This window comes from Hylobates moloch, unplaced genomic scaffold, assembly GCF_009828535.3.
Source record: "Hylobates moloch isolate HMO894 unplaced genomic scaffold, HMol_V3 SCAFFOLD_8, whole genome shotgun sequence".
NCBI classification, from domain to species: Eukaryota; Metazoa; Chordata; class Mammalia; order Primates; family Hylobatidae; genus Hylobates; species Hylobates moloch.
In genome coordinates, this window is record NW_026652283.1 from 37,030,957 (window position 1) to 37,049,851 (window position 18,895).

The following is an 18,895-nucleotide window of genomic DNA, read 5'->3' on the forward strand; positions in this document are numbered from 1 at the left end:
TAGTAATGAGGCCCCAAATTAAAGCCCACAGGCAAACACAGCAACACAAATACCTTTAAAGCATGAGCCTCAGATTTCGTCCTAAACAAATGCTTTAGTGAGCGCTTGCTTTGGCAGAACATACTGTAAAACTGGAATGTTTGTGTGAGGCCGGGCGTGGTGACTCACACCTGTAATCCCAGCACTTTTGGGAGGACGAGGTGGGCAGTTCACCTGAGGTCAGGAGTTTGAAACCAGCCTGGCCAACTTGGTGAAACCTAGGTTGCAGTGAACCTTTTGAGATGGTGCCACCACGCTCCAGTCTGGGCAACAGAGACTCAGTCTCAAAAAATAGTAATAATAATAATTAGTGTGTGAGACTAACAAACAGCTTGGCAAGTTTTAGTATAAGGGCTCCAAGAGTGAACGGGACAGATAATTTGTGTACAATTTTTACTAAGCAGCTTGTAAGTCAGTTCTAGATTTTTCCTTACATTTAGATATTCTCAAAAATTACCCAGATCACACTCCATTATCAAATTTTGACTTTGAGAAATTGACAGCCCTTCATTATTACTCAAGACTAATCAAAACGCAGTAGAGTCCTCCCTTGTCTGTGACGAGATAACATTCCAAGACCCCCCCAGTGGATGCCCAAAACCACAAATGGTACCAAAGCCTAGCCTAGCCTACATGGCCTTTTTTTTTTGGACGGCAAATAGCATATACAGCATGGATATGCTGTATCCAACATTCCCACCAGTATCCCATCCAAGGTGGGAAGGACAGGATGCCTCTCAGAAAAGCACAATTTAAAAATTAATAACTCTGAGATTGTGGTTAACCATGGTTGCAGATAAGGGGATATTACTATATTGTTATTTGACTATGCTTGTTTGTGAAGCGATGTGTGACTATCTCATAACTATCATCTGATAGTTCGTTCGTACATACAGAAGTTGGAAATACAAAATGCTATGCCTGAAATCCAATCAAGATGTAGGTAGTAACTGCTAAATTAATAACATGCTAATTTTATAAATAAAATTTAGAGTGAAGGCAAATATCTAAAAGGACCATAAAAATTGATCAGTAATTGAGACTGAAAGCAGCACTGCCAAGTCACAATAGGATCTTGAATCTGGTTGGATACTTAATCTGGTTCTGTGTCTGTAATACAGACCATCTTTTTTTTTTTTTTTTAATGTCACTTTGAATACGTTGAAGTCAGGAAAATTCTAGAAAATAAATGAGTACTAAAAAAGCAAAACCAAAACCAAAGGATAATTAGGATAATGCCTTTATTAATGAGAATGAAACATTCATTCCTCCTTCCACTCCTTCTCGTTGGTTTTCTGGACACAGCTCACCTGATCCTGCTAAATTAAAGGGTATGATTACTCCAAAGGATACAAGAATCAGAGTTACCAAATTCTCAAACATAACACTTTAACTGTCAGGTGAACTAATACCAAAGAAATCTTATTAATCGGCCTGGCACGGTGGCTCACGTCTGCAATCCCAGCACTTTGGGAGGCCGAGGAGGGCAGATCATGAGGTCAGAAGATCGAGACCATCCTGGCTAACACGGTGAAACCCCGTCTCTACTAAAAAATAAAAAAAAAAAATTAGCCAGGGGTGTGGTGGTGGGCGCCTGTAGTCCCAGCTACTCGGGAGGCTGAGGCAGGAGAATGGTGTGAACCCGGGAGGCGGAGCTTGCAGTGAGCCAAGATCTAAAAAAAAAAAAAAAAAAAAAAAAAAAAAAACTTATTAATCAAAGAACATGGCATTAATTGTAATTAATAGGCAGGGCGGAGTGGCTCAAGCCTGTAATCCCAGCACTTTGGGAGGCCAAGGTGGACAGATTACCTGAGGTCAGGAGTTTGAGACCAGCCTGACCAACATGGTCAAACCCTGTCTCTACTAAAAATACAAAATGAGCCGGGCGTGTAACATGCCTGTAATCCCAGCTACTTGGGAGGCTGAGGCAGGAGAATCGCTTGAAACCGGGAGGTGGAGGTTGCAGTAAGCCAAATCACGCCATTGCACTCCAGCCTGGGCAACAAGAGCAAAACTCTGTCTCAAAAAATAAAAAATAAATGGTTCCCACATTAGTATTGTTATTTTTGTACCACCCAAGGGCCTTTCTGAAGACAGTTTAACAGATAAGAATCATTCAACTTACCTAGAAATGTTGTCAGTCTGCTTGTGGCTTCCCTCCTTGATTGACTCACGGCTGTGTGATGTCTTGAGAAGTATCTATCCACCTATAACAAAAAATGTAACTTGCTCACTGCAGCCTCAACCTCCCATGATCAAGCGATCCCTCCCACCTCAGCCTCCAAGGGAGCTGGGACCACAGGCACACACCACCACATCTGGCTATATTTTTTTTTCTGTAGAGACATGGTCTCACTATTTTGCCCAGGCTGGGCTCAAGCAATCCTCCCACTTCTGCCTCCCAAAGTGCTAGAAATATAGGTGTAAAGCCACCATGCCTGACCTTCTACATTTTCTTAAGTAAAAAAAGAATCATGGGAGTTTCAGATGGAGTCTAAAATTGAACTGAATATTAAGAATATGGCCTTTCCCCTTATTAAGTCAAGCTTTCTTTTCTGTTCTTCTATGATTGTTATATAACCATCCACTTTTTTTTGAATTCTATTGTTTGACATTTTTATAATGCCTCTCACTTGCTTTCTCACATACATCCCTAATTTTCAAACAAAAATACAGGGATATTATCTTAGAAAAGGTAAACATCTCAAGTATCAGTTTCACCCCACTTATCTAAATGAAATTACTTCAACTAAAAAGCCTCTAGGGGTTAAGATTTCTAAAGGAAACTTACTTCATGTGAACGAGCACTCCAATATCAGCCAACATCAATCATTCTTACCTAAAGAATAATAAGAAAAAGTTAATATAGAAGACAAGGGTATAAAATAAAGGTTTGAAAATGCTAGTCAACTTCAAAATTTAAAGAGTAAAAATCCAGAGATAAAGATTGGGGGTAAGTTACAGCATAAAAAAATAGGAAGAAACTTCATGGTGGGGGGGGCGGAGATCTAAAATTATTCTTACATAAAATAAGTAGACACCTGAATTAGAATGAAAACTGTATTTTCTTTAAAATGTAAAAGCCTAACTCTCATTTTCACCAGTCTGAGCACAAGTTTGACTGCAACCCAAAATATACTATCCCTTATGTGAAGGTATGTGACAACGTTGACCTCACCAAATGAGTTTTAACATCAGCTCTTTTTTCATATGAAAGCACATACCCTGCTCCCCATTGAAGTATGTCTTCCATTGTCAGGCGGGCTGACCACCTTCAGCAGGAGTCCTCCAAGAGTGCCCAACTCCCCTTCCCACAGTACACAACGCTGCAGTTGTTGTCCTGCAATCCTTTGTATTTACCTCATTCTTTCCCATCTAAGTCCTCACTGAGTTTTAAAGTTAGGGCTGGAAAAGCTATGCCTTACTGGGACAGCAAGGAACCAATTTTTTTCTGAGGGAGAAGACATTCACCTTCACTATATGCCTGGCAGGGCCACAGTGCACAAAACAAAGACCAGCCTTCATTCAAGTTCCAGGTTTTTCTTCCTCCCTGAATGATTACTGCAAAGGGTATATGAAGTAAGAGTTCCCTGTTGCACATGTACCATCCATAAGGGATACTATATCGTTTTGCATTCTTCCCCCCATTCTCCACATTGTCCTATCCTACATCCAAGCCCTTTTCACTCTCAAAAAAAAAAAAAAAAAAAAAAAAAAAATTTTCAGCACTGGTGTTCAAAAGCAACATTTTTATGGTTAATGGTTTACCAGCAACTGTTGAGATTTCCAGTTGAGTCTTAAAAATTGCCAATCATTATCTAGCAGCAATGACAGATGATTAGGAGCAGTCAAATCCTCTGAATTCTTTCCCTAATAGGCAGCCATTTGAGAACTGCACTAGCTGACATCACTAAAACATTATCAGCTAAAGCCAAAACCAAATAAAGGCCCAGACCAACATCCTGGCTCTCTAAAACCTGTCCAAAATCATTAAGTGAAAGGCAGTAAATGCAGGACTGTGGATCATGTCACTGCAGCTGACAATGATTAACAATAGGAGATCATGCAACCCCCGTTAAGGTTAAAAGTCCAAAACTAGTCACACGCATCTCTTTATTGGGGAAAAGTGAGACTATTATGCATTCTTGGTAGGTTTGCAACCTTGCATGAAGAGCACCCATTGCATTTCTTTCATCTTTCAGAAAGCACCGGTATCTGTTCCAAGGGCCTAACAGTACGAAAATACATTCTGGCATCACACCTCTGAACCCAAGACTGTTCTCATTAAAAATAATTTTGGTTTGTAACAAAATTATGAAATACAATGCAAGCACCTCAGTATAGCATTATTACTGAAACCACTTAATTCCCAGCTTTTTGACTGAGTTTTTCAAAAAAAAAACCCACTGCACTAAGATTCACAATTCATTGCTATATACAAATTAAAGCTAGTAAGAACACACTAACATCACAAGTTTCTCATTCTAAAGTGCAAAAGCCTAATCATCTGAAAGTGAACAGGGTAAGGCAAAATTAACCCCCCACCCCAATAAAGTTCCTGAAGTCCATATATTATACCAAGTACATTTTCTAAAATTGTTACTGACTGTTAAGAAATAGACCTGAGTTTTTATTTCTAACACCCAATCACTAAACCACGGCAGCAAGCGCTGGCCACCGATTTAATGGATTATGACACAGGAAACCCCATCAGGGTTCTATGTAATTTAGTGATACTCATGTCACTAATATTGAGCATTATACTTGATCTGCATTATATCGTCGATATGCAGAGGCTAAACTAGTCATCATTTGCTCTTTCATCTATCAGTAGAGTCCAAAGTTGTTTGCTTGAATGGACTACATGTTAAAGTACAAGTCTGTCCCCACCTCGTGAATTGCTTGCCAACAAGCAAGCTCTTTTTCTTGATACACAGAAGAAAAGTCTCATAGTCATGAAGTTTTCATCAGCATTTATGCAAAGTAAACCACTTTCCAGTTACAGAGCAGAAACATTATACATGAAAGCTGTCTCTCATGCATGCTAGCTAAAAACCAGTTCAGAGACCAAAAAGTTGAAGTGAGGTCTGGAACAACAGTTGATGCAAAGTCCTAAGCAACAAAAGTTGTGCTTTTGAAGACTTAGGTTTTCTTGTAAACATTTTGGACATCACATCCCTAAAGCTAAGGGAACCAAATTCAAAAAGCTACTCTGAACATATGCAGTCATCCTACAGAAACGACGATGTCTTACGATTGGGAATGATTCCCAACATGTATTCGACTGTAGTCAAGTCAGTGTTCCACACCACCTTCCCCCAGGTTTAGAGTATAGACATACTTAGACAAGTCCCATAACTTCAACTATTCACATTAGATTCCCATCTGAGCCCAAGTTAGTAACAATGGTGTTTTCATGAAGCCCATGTTTTTAAAAATTTTAAATCGCATTACAAAAAAACCTGTACTTTTAGTTCAACTCAACTTGTAGAATTACCAAGATTGCATAATGAAATTACTGATATTGCCGATCTATGGGCAGGTCAGTTTGCTACAATAGAGACTAATTATCACATGCTATACAGTCCATGTCAAGGTGCTAAAAGCACCCTAGTTCCCAAGTATAGTTTAGTTCCCTCTCCCCACCACTGATGTGTTCCATGTTATCTTCAGTTACAATGCAACTAAAGGAAACCACACAACTGAGTCAGATATACCAAAGAATCAAGTTTGCACTTTTTATCTGAGAACTGCAACAGCACTGAATTCTGCCTGACAAATTACAGCTCTAACCCCACACCCACACAGTTTTGATGTAAGCTAGCTTTACCATACAAGTGTTAGGTGCTGCACTGTAATTTCATTGTCAGAAATGTGATGCCAGAATGCCCACGGAATAAAGTACATAGCAAGTCACCAAGTTAGATTATATTGCTTGTTACCTACCTGTATGCAGTCGGCAATGAGAATCTTGGAGCAAGCAGGAATACTACATCCGGGTCCTAATGTCCATTGCCATTTGCGGTACTACGTTCCTCACAGTTACGCACTGCAGAAATGCTGGCTAAATGCAGTTATGTAGCAGGCCACTACTTTAATAGTGCATTATTGCAGTCCAAGAACACCAGAAAACATTCCGCCACAACTTAGTGGCTTGCTCAAGAATAGCCAAGTATCTAAATTTTTATCTGCCATAATATGCCACTTAAAAATTGCACAGGCGTAACATTACAATTTCCCCATTTCTTAGCTGTTTATATTAGTGGTACAATACATCTATAAAGAGTGGTGGGGTTTGTAGTACTTCTTAGGAGTTTAATAATCTTCTATGCAAAGAGGATTATGGTTTCACTAACATGAGCCAATGGGCTATGCTATAAAATACCTATTAAATACACTGGGGTCTTAACAGTATGCAGTTTTTAAAGATTAGGAGAAGTATAAAAAACAACCAGTGTTCCTCTTAAAACAAAATTATGAGAAAGTGGAGAAGAGGAAATGGGGACAAGTGGTTTCTTTAAATGAGAAAAATGGCTAAAATACTTCAAAATTGCTACCTCCCCCTTCCCACCCCAAGTTTCAGATCGACTTTTAGGAAACTATTAAGATTATTTAAATTCACATTAGGCTAAAAACTATCACATATACATTGAAGACTTATTGAAAGTCTACTTGAGTAAGCTTACAACCCTGGGTACATTGCTGTTTCAGTGATGAAAAGTCAAATGTCATTTGAAACTAAGCAACATTATTTGCTAAACAACGTTTAGCAACTCTACAGTCCACAGTAAGGGTTATCAAAAGCCACAACTTTCAGGAGATTATCCATTAGCATCCTTCACCACTCTTCAAAGGTACAGTACTACCAAAAGCTTAATTTTAGGGGGTCTGTGCCAGCATCCCTTATAAAGAAAGGCATGTAATCTGAAAAATAAACTGAAACATTAATTTTATAGGCAGATTTTCCCATTTCCCGACCAGCCCCCACCCACACACATTCAAAGTTCACCCTCTGTGGGTGTCCCACGAACACCCCTTATTTTCTTGTCTTTAGTAGAGTCCCTACTATATAATTCAACCAAACTGTAATGGATTCCTTTCTAATCAAGACCCTTGTTTCCGTACAGAAAATCTCTTACGTATCACCAATTAATAACCTGTTTTGGGACAAAACTTCCTCATTGATATAATCATGGTAAACTACTCATATTTCCGAGTGTGCTGGTGAATGATATAATGAGCATTATTTTCTAATGAGATTCTCTCCCTTAGCACACCATGTACCTGTCAGTCATACAACCAGAATTTGGTGAGATGCTTTTATACACTAGTGTTTACTTTCAGCATTATCCTGTTTCCTATGCAGAAAGTGCTCAGATGGTTCCAACAATAGGTCTCCTTTTGTACACAGGCACAATACTAAACTTCAGCATGTTAATAAAGGTTTGACTTAGAATTTTTCTTTTGCCAATTAGCACCAAGAACAGAGGTGAAAAGGAGGAAGACACATTCCATAGTAAGAGTTCTATAATGTACAGATTTGAATGGAACATAACTAAGAACAAAGCCAAACCATTCAATTACTTTACCTACTATTAGGAAGCTGTTCCTCTAACATATTTACACTGGGAAATCAGGCTCCCATTATACTAACAGGCAACAATAAACAATCTACTTTAATAGTCAAAGTCTTGTTCTAATGGAAGGGGGTTCAATGAAGTTGACAATTAACTGACAACACCATGGAAACATTACAAGCCTTTACGGTGGGAGGAAGGGATATTTGTACTGTGTAGCATGAGCAACTTTCTCCAGATTTAGTGCTACATGAAAAGGAAACTATGTCAAAACAAGTTAACAAATTTACAATAAGAATGATTATCTGCAACCCTATTGGTTATTAACAGTCACCACTAGCTCTTAGAAGAGAACCAATAGATTTTTATAGTCCTAAAGATTTTGCCCAACAGAAGTAGCACAAGGAGATGTAAAAGAGTACAAATGTATATACAACTAAACCTACTTCAGTTACTAAACCTTTTTTTTTTTTTTTGGAGACAGAGTCTCGCTCCGTTGCCCAGGCTGGAGTGCAGTGGCACGGTCTCAGCTCATTGCAATCTCCACCTCCAGGTTCAAGCAATTCTCCTGGCTCAGCCTCCCGAGCAGCTGGGATTACAGGCGCCTGCCACCACGCCCAGCGAATGTTTTGTATTTTTAGTAGAGATGGGGTTTCACCATGTTGGCCAGGCTGGTCTTGAACTCCTGATCTCATGATTTGCCCACCTCAGCCTCCCAAAGTGCTGGGATTACAGGCGTGAGCCACCGCGCCTGGCCCAGTTACTAAACCTTCTTACTTTCAAGTTTTGTTTTTTAGACTATGCCCCATCTTTATAAATCACTTGAATACATGAAAAGGCTTCATGTTTAACAATCTTTAATTCAAATGTAAAAGTTCAATACAAGCCATTTATAGGGCTTGAGATTTGTTGGTCTTTTAAAAACAAGAAATGGAGAAATGCAACAAAATGATCTTTCCACTTTTCAAAAGCTTTCAAGTAAAGGATGGATCATAGGGCCATAAAAGATCCATTTAATCAAACCCACTTTCACCCCCTACCAATTGTCTTACACCCATTCCACAATCTTAATACATATTCCTGAATGAAGATTTACAGTTCAGCTTTGCTTACATAACCATTTAAAAAATACTTAGCACCAGCGTGCTTCCTATATGCCAAACAAATCATGAAACTACTTCAATATGCATTTCTTCTTTTTAAAACAAAGGGGGCAGTTATTTGTAGAAAGCAATACTTAGCCTCCAGATACATTTCCCAGAAATGGCATATGCCATTCAAAGGCCTAGACACTCTCATGCTTTCAATGTGGAATACCTAGCCTAATGTGCATAGAAGCATGAATGGCAAAGTTGAAGATCAATATTATAACTATTTTTCTATTTATTTGAAGCACAGTAAAAAAAAAAAATTGGTACACTTTGGAAATTCAGTGGCACAAGGTACACACACTGCCATAACTTGAGGGACATTATACAGTAAAAAAGAAAAAAAAAAGAAATAGAAAAGGAAAAAAAAATTCTCCTGTTCCAAACACTGCATTACATAATTTTACCTGCCCAAACAGACCATTTACAAATATTAGGTCAATAAACTGCTAACATCCATAAAAAGGTAGCTTTCTTACTAAAATGCAAGAATTTAAAAGATTGGTATCTAAACAAAAAAACAAAACAAACTGGAATGAAAGCCTAAATATCACATCTAAAATCGGGGTTTTTTGTTTGGGCCTTCGTACTCTTCTCTCCCTCTACCATATCCTGCTGGAGTTCCAGGCCCCATTCCTCTAGGACCCTGTCCACCCACAGGCCCCGCACCTCCCTGCCCAAAGCGCTCAGTACGCTATTGGAACAGTAATTAACAGTTCATTATAAGTAGTTGATGTCCATGTGTGTTAAGTAAATATTTTAGAAGGTTCCGTAGTCAACGTTCGTCGATACAATCACCAATGAGTCGATCCACAGGTACCGGGAACATAGAAAGGAAAAAAGGGTAATTTGAAAATTAGTTTACGATAATACATGCCTTGTGGTATGTTCCCACTTCAGCCATTCTCATACACCTGTTTCAAAGAACAGATCTTCCCTGTAGTGCTAAAAAATTTAAGAATTAGTGCAGATGTGAAAATCCATTCCAAAATGAGTTCTAAGAAATTTCACATCACATTAACCCACTGAAAAGCTTGCAAACTCTCACTTTCAACGTCTCAACAGGAAATTTAATTTCCAAGTAAGCCTAACAAGCCCAACCAGAGATTCAATTCACTCAATGAAGTGACAAAGACCTACTCACCAGTTAGTGGCATGTGCTGCTTAAGAAACCTTGTGCGTTTCAAGATCTTAAGACACATCTGCTAAGTTGCAGAAATCTTAAAAGGTTGAAAGTTTTAATAAAATGCTACCAGACTACAAAAAGAAAAAGCATAAAAGACTACAGATTTAGTCACTTAACCGGCACAGTAACTTGATCAAAAAAAACTTGTGTTGCCAAATTCTCACAGGCATACTACCTTCCGAGCCATCACTATATAACCAGAGACAATTACGTTCTCAGTACTATTCTATATTGTTGCAAACTAAATGAACAAACCCCACCCACCTTCATCAGTCCATCTTTTCCCTTGGGTCTTTGAAAAGTGCAGACACTTTGCTGTAATTCCATGTTTTAGATACTTCCCAAAGAGTGAAACACCAAGCTAAAGTAACTGCAATAAAGCAGTGAGTGACTTCACTATTCCCATCTAGTTTTAGGTAATTCTAGAGATAGAAGTTTTCAATAGAAACATATGTGCCTGAATAGCAGACCCCTCAGGTATGCAAACACAGCAGCCTACACTTTTTCTCATTCCATTTATAATAGACCAGTTACTAAGAGTATTACTCCAAATAAAAAACTAAAATGACATCAGGGTTTAACTGTTCCTATACACAATTTCAACATTTTTTTAAACAAAATACTATTGAGCTACTCAAAATGACTAAACCTTAATCCTTTGTTTTTCAAAATCTTATAAATTACAGGGTTTTGGCTCATTGTTCTGTGTTCTACATCTAAGAGCTTAAAGAAAAATTTGGGGCTTTCATAATTATGTTAATTACACTAGCTGAGAACCCAGGAGCTATCAGCTACCTGTTATCTAGAATATAAACCTTTAATTGTTGAGAACATAAGGTCAAATTAGATTTTACACATTACCTATCAATCTGTCTTTAGGAAGAATATAAACCAAAATGTTACCCACATACTCTGAAAAATCTAAAGAAAGCCCATAGTATTACATTTTACCCAACCAGCCATTTATAATTCTAACTTCAATTCCCAAAAAGTCTTAGGTAGATTATAAACAGGTGAGGCCCTATACTAAATCCTTATGTTTCTATTTATAAAGTGAATCTTATGAGCTACACACTGCAGCTCCCCTCCTTTGCCAAAAGCCTGTAGTGAACTCAACACATTCAACTCAGCTATAAAAATGCACTCTCTAAACCCACCAAAATTCAGTCCTAACGATTTGTAAAGCCCTAATGCGGCCACTCATACCAGTTCAACTGATTGCTCTAAACATCTGACAGGCTATATTCACAGCTGAAACATGATAGCATCAAGAAGGTTCAGATCAAATGCACACCATTAGTATGCTTAAAAATTATTGTTGATTTTTGCTACTCTGTAGCAAAATGGAGATGTCAGTTGATTTTAGAAGGTATACCTACAGACAGGCCCAACAGGTGGGAAACGACGAGTCAAAACACTCCATTCCCTTTTCATAGGATAGAAGCCACACCAAATATAGGTCAAAGTCCTACATATCACTAAAACATGCCTAAAGCTTCAAACTACAAGTCTGATTCCTACTTATGGCAAATACCAGCTTAAAGAATGACAGTTTGCCATTTGATTATTCTCACTTGGATGTAGAATAATCAGATACATTATCTAGCATCTAGAATTTGGATTTGCCATGCACTACAGTTCAAAAGCACCTAAATCTACTTATTGCCAAAGGTAATTCCACATACTACTAACAGCATTGACTCATTGTTGGCAACCGTTATCTGTTTAGGTTACCACACACCGAGTTCTATGTTGCCAAAGTATTCCTCAATATTACATATTTATGTATGAAATTGGTAGGGGAAACTAAAAGAGATCCAGTCACCTACTTAAAAAAACAAAACAAAACAAACACACCTAAGTTGTGAAAATGAGAATTTCCTTGGTACTACGTCCCACAGGATACATTACCATGTCACTTCCCATCATGGAACCACTCATGGTTGCTGGTGGAACGCCAGGATTAGCTTCATAACCTATGCCACCACCACCACCTAGAGGTGGAAATTTCTGGCCTCCTGAACCATAGGGATCTAGAAAACAAAAACAGTGGTTACAACTCCACCAGAATACCACTCTCTACTTATATCATTAATTTAAATTTCACACTTACCTCCCATGTTCATTGCTCCTCCGCCACCCATTCGCATGTCTCTTTCCCTCTGCAAGAAAAAAATTCCTTTCCATATACCTGCACTATACCCACAGCAAGCATTCTTAAGAACTGAGAAATTTTCAAGAGTTAAATACAAAAACATGAGATAAAGTTCAAAAGTTCATCATCTAAAGTATTTTTGAAATCAATATTCTGAAAACTAAGTTAGACTCAATTATCCAAAGACCTATAAAACTTCCTATTCAAGGCCGGGAGCAGTGGCTCACGCCTATAATCCCAGCACTTTGGGAGGCCGAGGCAGGCAGATCACCTGAGGTCAGGAGTTCAAGACCAGCCTGGCCAACATGGCGGAAATGCCGTTTCTACTAAAAATACAAAAATTAGCCCAGCGTGGTAGCAGGCACTTGTAACCCCACCTACTCAAGAGGCTGAGGCAGGAGAATCACTTGAACCCAGGAGGCTGACGCTGCAGTGAGCCAAGATCAAGCCACTGCACTCCAGCCTGGGTGACAAGAGCAAAACTCTCTCCAAAAAAACAAACAAACAAAAAAACCAAGAAACAAAACACAAAAAAACTTCCTATTCAATTAAATCCTCTGATCCATACAAGGAAATCAAACATAATATACTTGGTTAGAAAAAAAGCAGAAAATAACTGTATTTGATATTAAAATTTCCTGTATTTCCTTCTAGGTACCTCCAAGTTCTATAGACAACTCCAATTAGAAGGTAGTAAAGGTTGACTTACTGGATCCATGTAGCCCATTCGGCTGTAACTTTCCTCTCTTTGGCGCCTCATTTGTTCTTCCATCTCACGCTGACGAATCATCATCTCTTCCTCTCTTCTACGTCGTTCCTCCTCTTGCCTAGAAACACCCATCAGGCACATAACTGAAATGTTATCCACATCTTTTAGAATTCAATGTGAAGAAACCTAGCAGGTGACCTAAGAACTAGGTTAGAGCTAAAAACACAAAGGCTTAGAGTGAGTCTACGGGCATAGTACTAAAGACATTCTGGCAAATAATGTAGGCTTTATTAAGGAAAATCTTACACTGTATTCGATTTTAAGTGTTAAACCAACACTGAGATAGTATTTAACCTTTGTATTTTGCCTGACTGACCTGAAAAACTAAGTACATCTTTTTCCTAAATGTAATATAAATGTTAATGCAGAAAACAAGGCTTAAGGCCAGGGTTGGTAGTTCATGCCTGTAATCTCAGCACTTTAGGAGGCCAGGAGTTTGACACCAGCCTAGGCAATATAGGAAGACTCCATCTCTACAAATACAAAAAAAAATTAAAAAATTAGCTGGGGGTGGTGGCCTGTGCCTCTAGTCCCAGCTACTCAGGAGGATTGCTTGAGCTCAGGAGTTTTGAGACTGCAGTGAGCTATGATCATGCCACTGCACTTCAGCCTGGGCCCATCTCAAAAAAGGAAGGAAAAAAATGGCCAGGCGTGGTGGCTCATGCCTGTAATCCCAGCACTTTGGGAGGCAGAGACAGGTGGATCACTTGAGCTCAGGAGTTCAAGGCCAGCCTGGCCAACATGGCGAAACCCCGTATCTACTACAAATACAGAAAGAAATTAGCCAGGTGTCGTGGCACGTGCCTGTAAACGCCAGCTACTCGGGAGGCTGAGGCAAGAGAATCGCTTGAACCCAGGAAGCGGAGGTTGTGGTGAGCTGAGACTGCAACAGTGCACTCCCACCCGGGCAACAGAGTGATATGTTTCGAAGAAAAAAAAAAAGGAAGGCCGGGTGCGGTGGCTCAAGCCTGTAATCCCAGCACTTTGGGAGGCTGAGGCGGGCAGATCACAAGGTCAGGAGATCAAGACCATCCTGGCTAACACGGTGAAACCCCATCTCTACTAAAAATACAAAAAATTAGCCGGGCGTGATGGTGGGCGCCTGTAGTCCCAGCTACTCGGGAGGCTGAGGCAGGAGAATGGCGTGAACCCGGGAGGCGGAGCTTGCAGTGAGCCGAGATTGCGCCACTGCACTCCAGCCTGGGGGACAGACTCCGTCTCAAAAAAAAAAAAAAAAAAAGGAAGGCTTAAACTTTAAACACAATCTTACCTCAATTGCATTTCTTTACGTTTCTGCATTTCTTGATTGTGAAGTTCTTCCATGCGTCTTAATTCTTCCTGTCGTCTCATCAGATCTGAACATTGGAAAATATTTGATTCACATTAACAACGTTCTAATAAGGTGAAAAACAATTGGCTTTAGCAGTGATGTTCACGCAGAGATCTTTTTACCTTGGCGCAAAAGATTTGCCTGATGTTCATGATAGGCATCTTCCATTTCACTTTCCAATTTGTCTTTTGCATCTTTCATGTTTTTTTCAACTTGTTCCCTTTGCTGTTTTTCCATTTCATCCAAAGACTTCCATCGCTGAGAATATTCGTACTCAAATGTGCCATGCTGGGCAAAACGAGGAGGGGTTTCTCTCTCCCTAACAATACACAAAATTTTAACATGAACCAATTTGTGAATGCATACCAGAAAATACTTGCCCTAGTACTGGTCTTTTTCCTGTTCTATTTCTCATAAAGAGTACAAAAGGCAAAAATTATCCTGATTCATCTAAAAATATCTTCACAGCAAAAACACTCAGAATACTCAGTAAAAGAATACAGGCACTAGAGATAAATCCTATCTTCCTCGTTTTCTAATTCTGTTTTCCTCTAGCCAAATTCCTTACCGAGGCTAATTTTTTCCACCCATAAAAATGTACTCCAGGCCACGCGCGGTGGCTCACTCCTGTAATCCCTGCACTTTGGGAGGCCAAGGCGGGTGGATCACCTGAGGTCATGAGTTTGAGACCCATCTGGCCAACATGATGAAACCCCATCTCCACTAAAAATACAAAAAATTAGCTGGGCGTGGTGGCAGGCACCTGTAATCCCAGCTATTCTGAGGCCTGAGGCAGGAGAATCACTTGAACCCGGGAGGCAGAGATTGCAATGAGCTGAGATCACGCCACTGCACTCCAGCCTGGGAAACAAGAGGGGAAACTCCAGCTTTAAAAAAAAAAAAAAAAAGTACTTTAGCCAGGCACAGTGCCTCATGCCTGCATCCCAGCACTTTGAGAGACCAAGGTGAGCGACTCACCTGAGGTCAGGAGTTCGAGACCAGCCTAGTCAACATGGTAAAAGCCCATCTCTACTAAAAATAGAAAATGGGCCGGGCGCGGTGGCTCACCCTTGTAATCCCAGCACTTTGGGAGGCCGAGGCGGGTGGATCACGAGGTCAGGAGATCGAGACCACGGTGAAACCCCGTCTCTACTAAAAATACAAAAAAATTAGCCGGGCGTGGTGGCGGGCGCCTGTAGTCCCAGCTACTCGGAGAGGCTGAGGCAGGAGAATGGCGTGAACCCGGGAGGCGGAGCTTGCAGTGAGCTGAGATTGCGCCACTGCACTCCAGCCTGGGCGACAGAGCGAGACTCCGTCTCAAAAAAAAAGAAAATGAGCCAGGCATGGTGGCACATGCCTGTAATCCCAACTACTTGGGAGGCTGAGGCAGGAGAATCGCTTGAACCTGGGAGGCAGAGGTTGCAGTGAGCTGAGATCATGCCACTGCACTCTGGCCTGAGCAACAGAGTGAAACTCAGTCACACACGCGACTTTATGCCGTTATTGTAGCGACAAAACAGGACTGCATGTGAATGTATCCACCTCAGAAACAGCTATCTGAATAACAGCTTCAAATCATCCTCAGCCTGAGATTTTTTATTAATAAGCATATCCACATCAAATAATTTTGCATATTTTAAGCAAAACTGGAAAATTACTAAAATAAATTTATCCTTTACACTTAAAAACTGCCAAAAAAAGTTTAATCAATCTTACTTTTGATACATTGGATTCTTCTGGGCAAGTTTTTCAGGAAGACCATCTTCATCGTCTAGTTGTTCAAGTGGTTCCACAATGACTGGACGAGGAGTTCTAATAACAAAAATGGTTCCATCTTAGCTTTGTTCCAGTTTTACTGCCACCATCTCATGTAAGTTGATAAGAATTATTAGAATAAACAAGACAACTTACGTCGTCAGTAAGAAAACACCTTCACTGCATCGTTCAAATGCCTTTCTTGCTGCTGGCTTAGAAGCAAATTCAACAATGCCTTTCCCTGTAGATCTTCCACGATCATCCACTATTACAACAGCCCTTTCAATAGGACCAAATTGGCTAAAGGCTTCTTCCAACAGTTCATTGGAAACATAAGGTGAAAGATTACGAACAGAAAGGGCAGCAGCATGTGTGGCAAAGCGAACTCGAAGCTGTCTACCTCTCATGGGTGTATCATCGAGTTCGGCTTTGGCAATTTCAGCCAAAGCTCTAGATTCCTGTGTATCAGAGACACATGTTAATGACCTCAAAATTGGTTGATGTCTACTCTTCAATTGTCGTTAAGTCTACTTCCTACTCCCTTTCTTCCTTCAGCTCAGTTCGAGCATTACATTTAGGCAGCACCCACTAACACCACTTAGTTTACGCACCCCACCCCTCTTCTCTTGGGTAGCAACAATTATGCATTATACCGCAGGCATATTTTTCCTGAAAGACCGGTGAAAAATCTAAAAGACCAATTTATCCTCCCCAGTTTAAAAACCAAGCCTTCAGCGTTTGTAGTGACAAAAAAAATCCCCCAGCCTTTTTAATTCTACATAAAATCAAACAATTACACTCACAAGCTTAATAAACCCGAATCCTTTGCCTTTGTTAATAAAAACTTCTCCTGGTTCTCCATATTTAGCAAATAGTCTTTTGAATTCATCCTCCGTGATATCAGCAGGTAGATTTCCAACAAACAACCGACATCGCTGTGTGTAAGTTTTCTCTCCAGGCCTCCTCAAGAGAGACAAATTGGCTTTAAACCCCTAATGAAAAAGGAAAGAAGTTTTCAAACACCAAGAGACCTCTACAAGTGAAAATCCCCAAGATAGTATTTGCTTATCTGAAACTTATCAGTTGCCTTTCTGTTCCGTTTGGTCACAATCAAGGTGCTACTATGTAAGATTTCTAACATGAGCACTATCTTAACATTGAAAAAGGAGCCCCATCACACAGAATGCTCGAGAATAAACACACTTCCCCAAAGAGTAGACGTCCATCAGCAACTCTTGTCAGCCACATATGTTGAGCGTCCCTAACAAAATCTAAATAGTATGAAAATTAAAATAGGAAAATAACACTTAAGTCCAAATGCCACCGTAACCTACAGGATCTGCGCCTGCGCCTTTATGGAACTTCCCGGTTCTCTCCAAACCTACGCCGCACGCTCTGCACTACGCCAGTCCTAGGGACAGGCTACCTTCTGCAGGGCCGACCAACGCGGCCGGGCGCTTCCTTCCGAAAGGAAACGTCCCCTAGCCTTCCGCCCGCCGGGAGAGCAAGGCGCGGCGGCGGCCAATCCCCCGCCGACCGACGGCCTCGAAGGCCGCCCCGCCCCCGCGGCGGCGCGCGCAGGCGCCCCTTCCGGCTGCCGACAAAATGGAAGCCCAGCGCGGGGGCGGGGGCGAGGAGGGGGCCGCCGCCATCTTAGGGGAGCCGACGCGTCGCTCCCCCAGACACTCACCTCCGAGTCCGAGATCTTCTCCTCGCTGCGGCTGCCGGGCCCGCCGGGCCCGCCGGGCAGGGGCCCCTGGTGATGCTGCTGGTGGTAGGGCGGGTGGTGCTGGCGGCCCCCGCGGGGCTCCCCGCCGCCTCGATGCGGCGGCTTGGGGTGGCCGCCAGGAGTGCTTAGGCCCGGGCCGCCACCTGGCTTCGGCCCGCCAGGCATTTTGCCGCCCTTGGGACCACCCGGACCTGGGCCCTGCTTAGGCCCTGGACCCGGGACCGGGACTGCCGCGGGCGGAGGCGGCGGGCCTCCGGCCTGAGGAGGTGTGGTAGGGACCCCGCTGCTCGGCGGGGTGGGTGGCGGCGCCCCGGGAGGGGCCGAGGTGACTGCAGGCGGCGGGGTCGGAGTCGGGCCTGGCCCGGACCCTGGCGGGGCCCCCGAGGTTGGTGGAGTGGCGGGTGGGGCCGAGCTGGAGGCTGGCGGCGCGCTGCCTACTCCGGGAGCGGGGCCGGGTCCCTGAGCAACGACAGGCTTGGAAGAGTCCTGCGGCGGTGGCGGTGGCTGCTGCTGCTGATGCGGCTGTGGATGCGGCGGCGGCTGATGCGGTGGCGGCTGCTGCGGCGGTGGCTGCTGCGGTGGTGGCTGCTGCTGCTGTTGGTGTGGAGGCGGTGGCGGGATTGGAGGCTTAGGGCCGCTCTGGCCCGGGCCAGGACCCATGGGGCCGCGATTCTGATTGAGGCCCATGCCGGGCGGCGGAGAACGGAAGTCGTGGAGGCCGCCGCGGCCGCCGCCTCCTCCGCGCCTGTGGAAGCCGCCACCGCCACCGCCACGACTCCGGAACCGATCCCGAGACATGTCTGTGGTCAAGGGGCGGTCGAGGCAGAAGCGAAGAAGACGCTCAGGAAACGTGGAGGCCACCTTGCTTCTCACAAAATGGCGGATGACACAGGCGGCGCGCCGCCTTTGTCCTCGTCTTATATAGGCCAGCTGGCACGGCCCCGCCTATTCTACGATCGACAGCTCTAATAGCCAATTGCAATTACTATGCTCGATGACACTAAGTTGCGAACCTCCGATCTTTCCTATTGGCCCCTGGGTGAGAGGCGGGAGGCATGGAGGTACTGAAGTTTCCAGTTGGTCAGTGAGCGAAGAAGGCGTTGGCTGTAGGCCACTATGATTTGCTAGGAGAAATTTGAATGGGTATGCCAGGGCAATTTTCACTTGCGAGCAAATAACCAGGGCCCTATCCGCTGCTGGGGAGAAG

The 18,895-nt window shown here is 42.4% G+C and overlaps 1 protein-coding gene across 4 annotated transcripts; it reads right to left on the reverse strand.

Annotated features, from left to right (window-relative positions):
- Positions 1 to 1,263: 1,263 nt before the first annotated feature.
- Positions 1,264 to 18,582, reverse strand: SFPQ (splicing factor proline and glutamine rich). 4 transcript variants are annotated; one of them, XR_009214666.1, is made up of 13 exons: positions 17,650 to 18,568; positions 16,763 to 16,951; positions 16,116 to 16,417; positions 15,921 to 16,016; positions 14,327 to 14,523; positions 14,145 to 14,229; positions 12,815 to 12,932; positions 12,064 to 12,112; positions 11,862 to 11,983; positions 5,986 to 9,458; positions 2,831 to 2,878; positions 2,165 to 2,246; positions 1,264 to 1,358 (listed from the first exon to the last, which is right to left on the reverse strand). XR_009214666.1 is itself a non-coding variant. In XM_032160201.2 (10 exons), the coding sequence occupies exons 1-10, from the start codon at positions 18,484 to 18,486 to the stop codon at positions 9,321 to 9,323; spliced, it is 2,133 nt and encodes a 710-aa protein (XP_032016092.1). In that variant the 5' UTR covers positions 18,487 to 18,582; the 3' UTR covers positions 4,434 to 9,320. The 4 variants fall into 4 exon arrangements, 1 of the variants encoding a protein (XP_032016092.1); XR_009214667.1 differs by lacking the exon at positions 5,986 to 9,458 and having other exon boundaries at positions 17,650 to 18,582; XR_009214668.1 differs by lacking the exon at positions 5,986 to 9,458 and having other exon boundaries at positions 1,264 to 1,355.
- Positions 18,583 to 18,895: the final 313 nt, after the last annotated feature.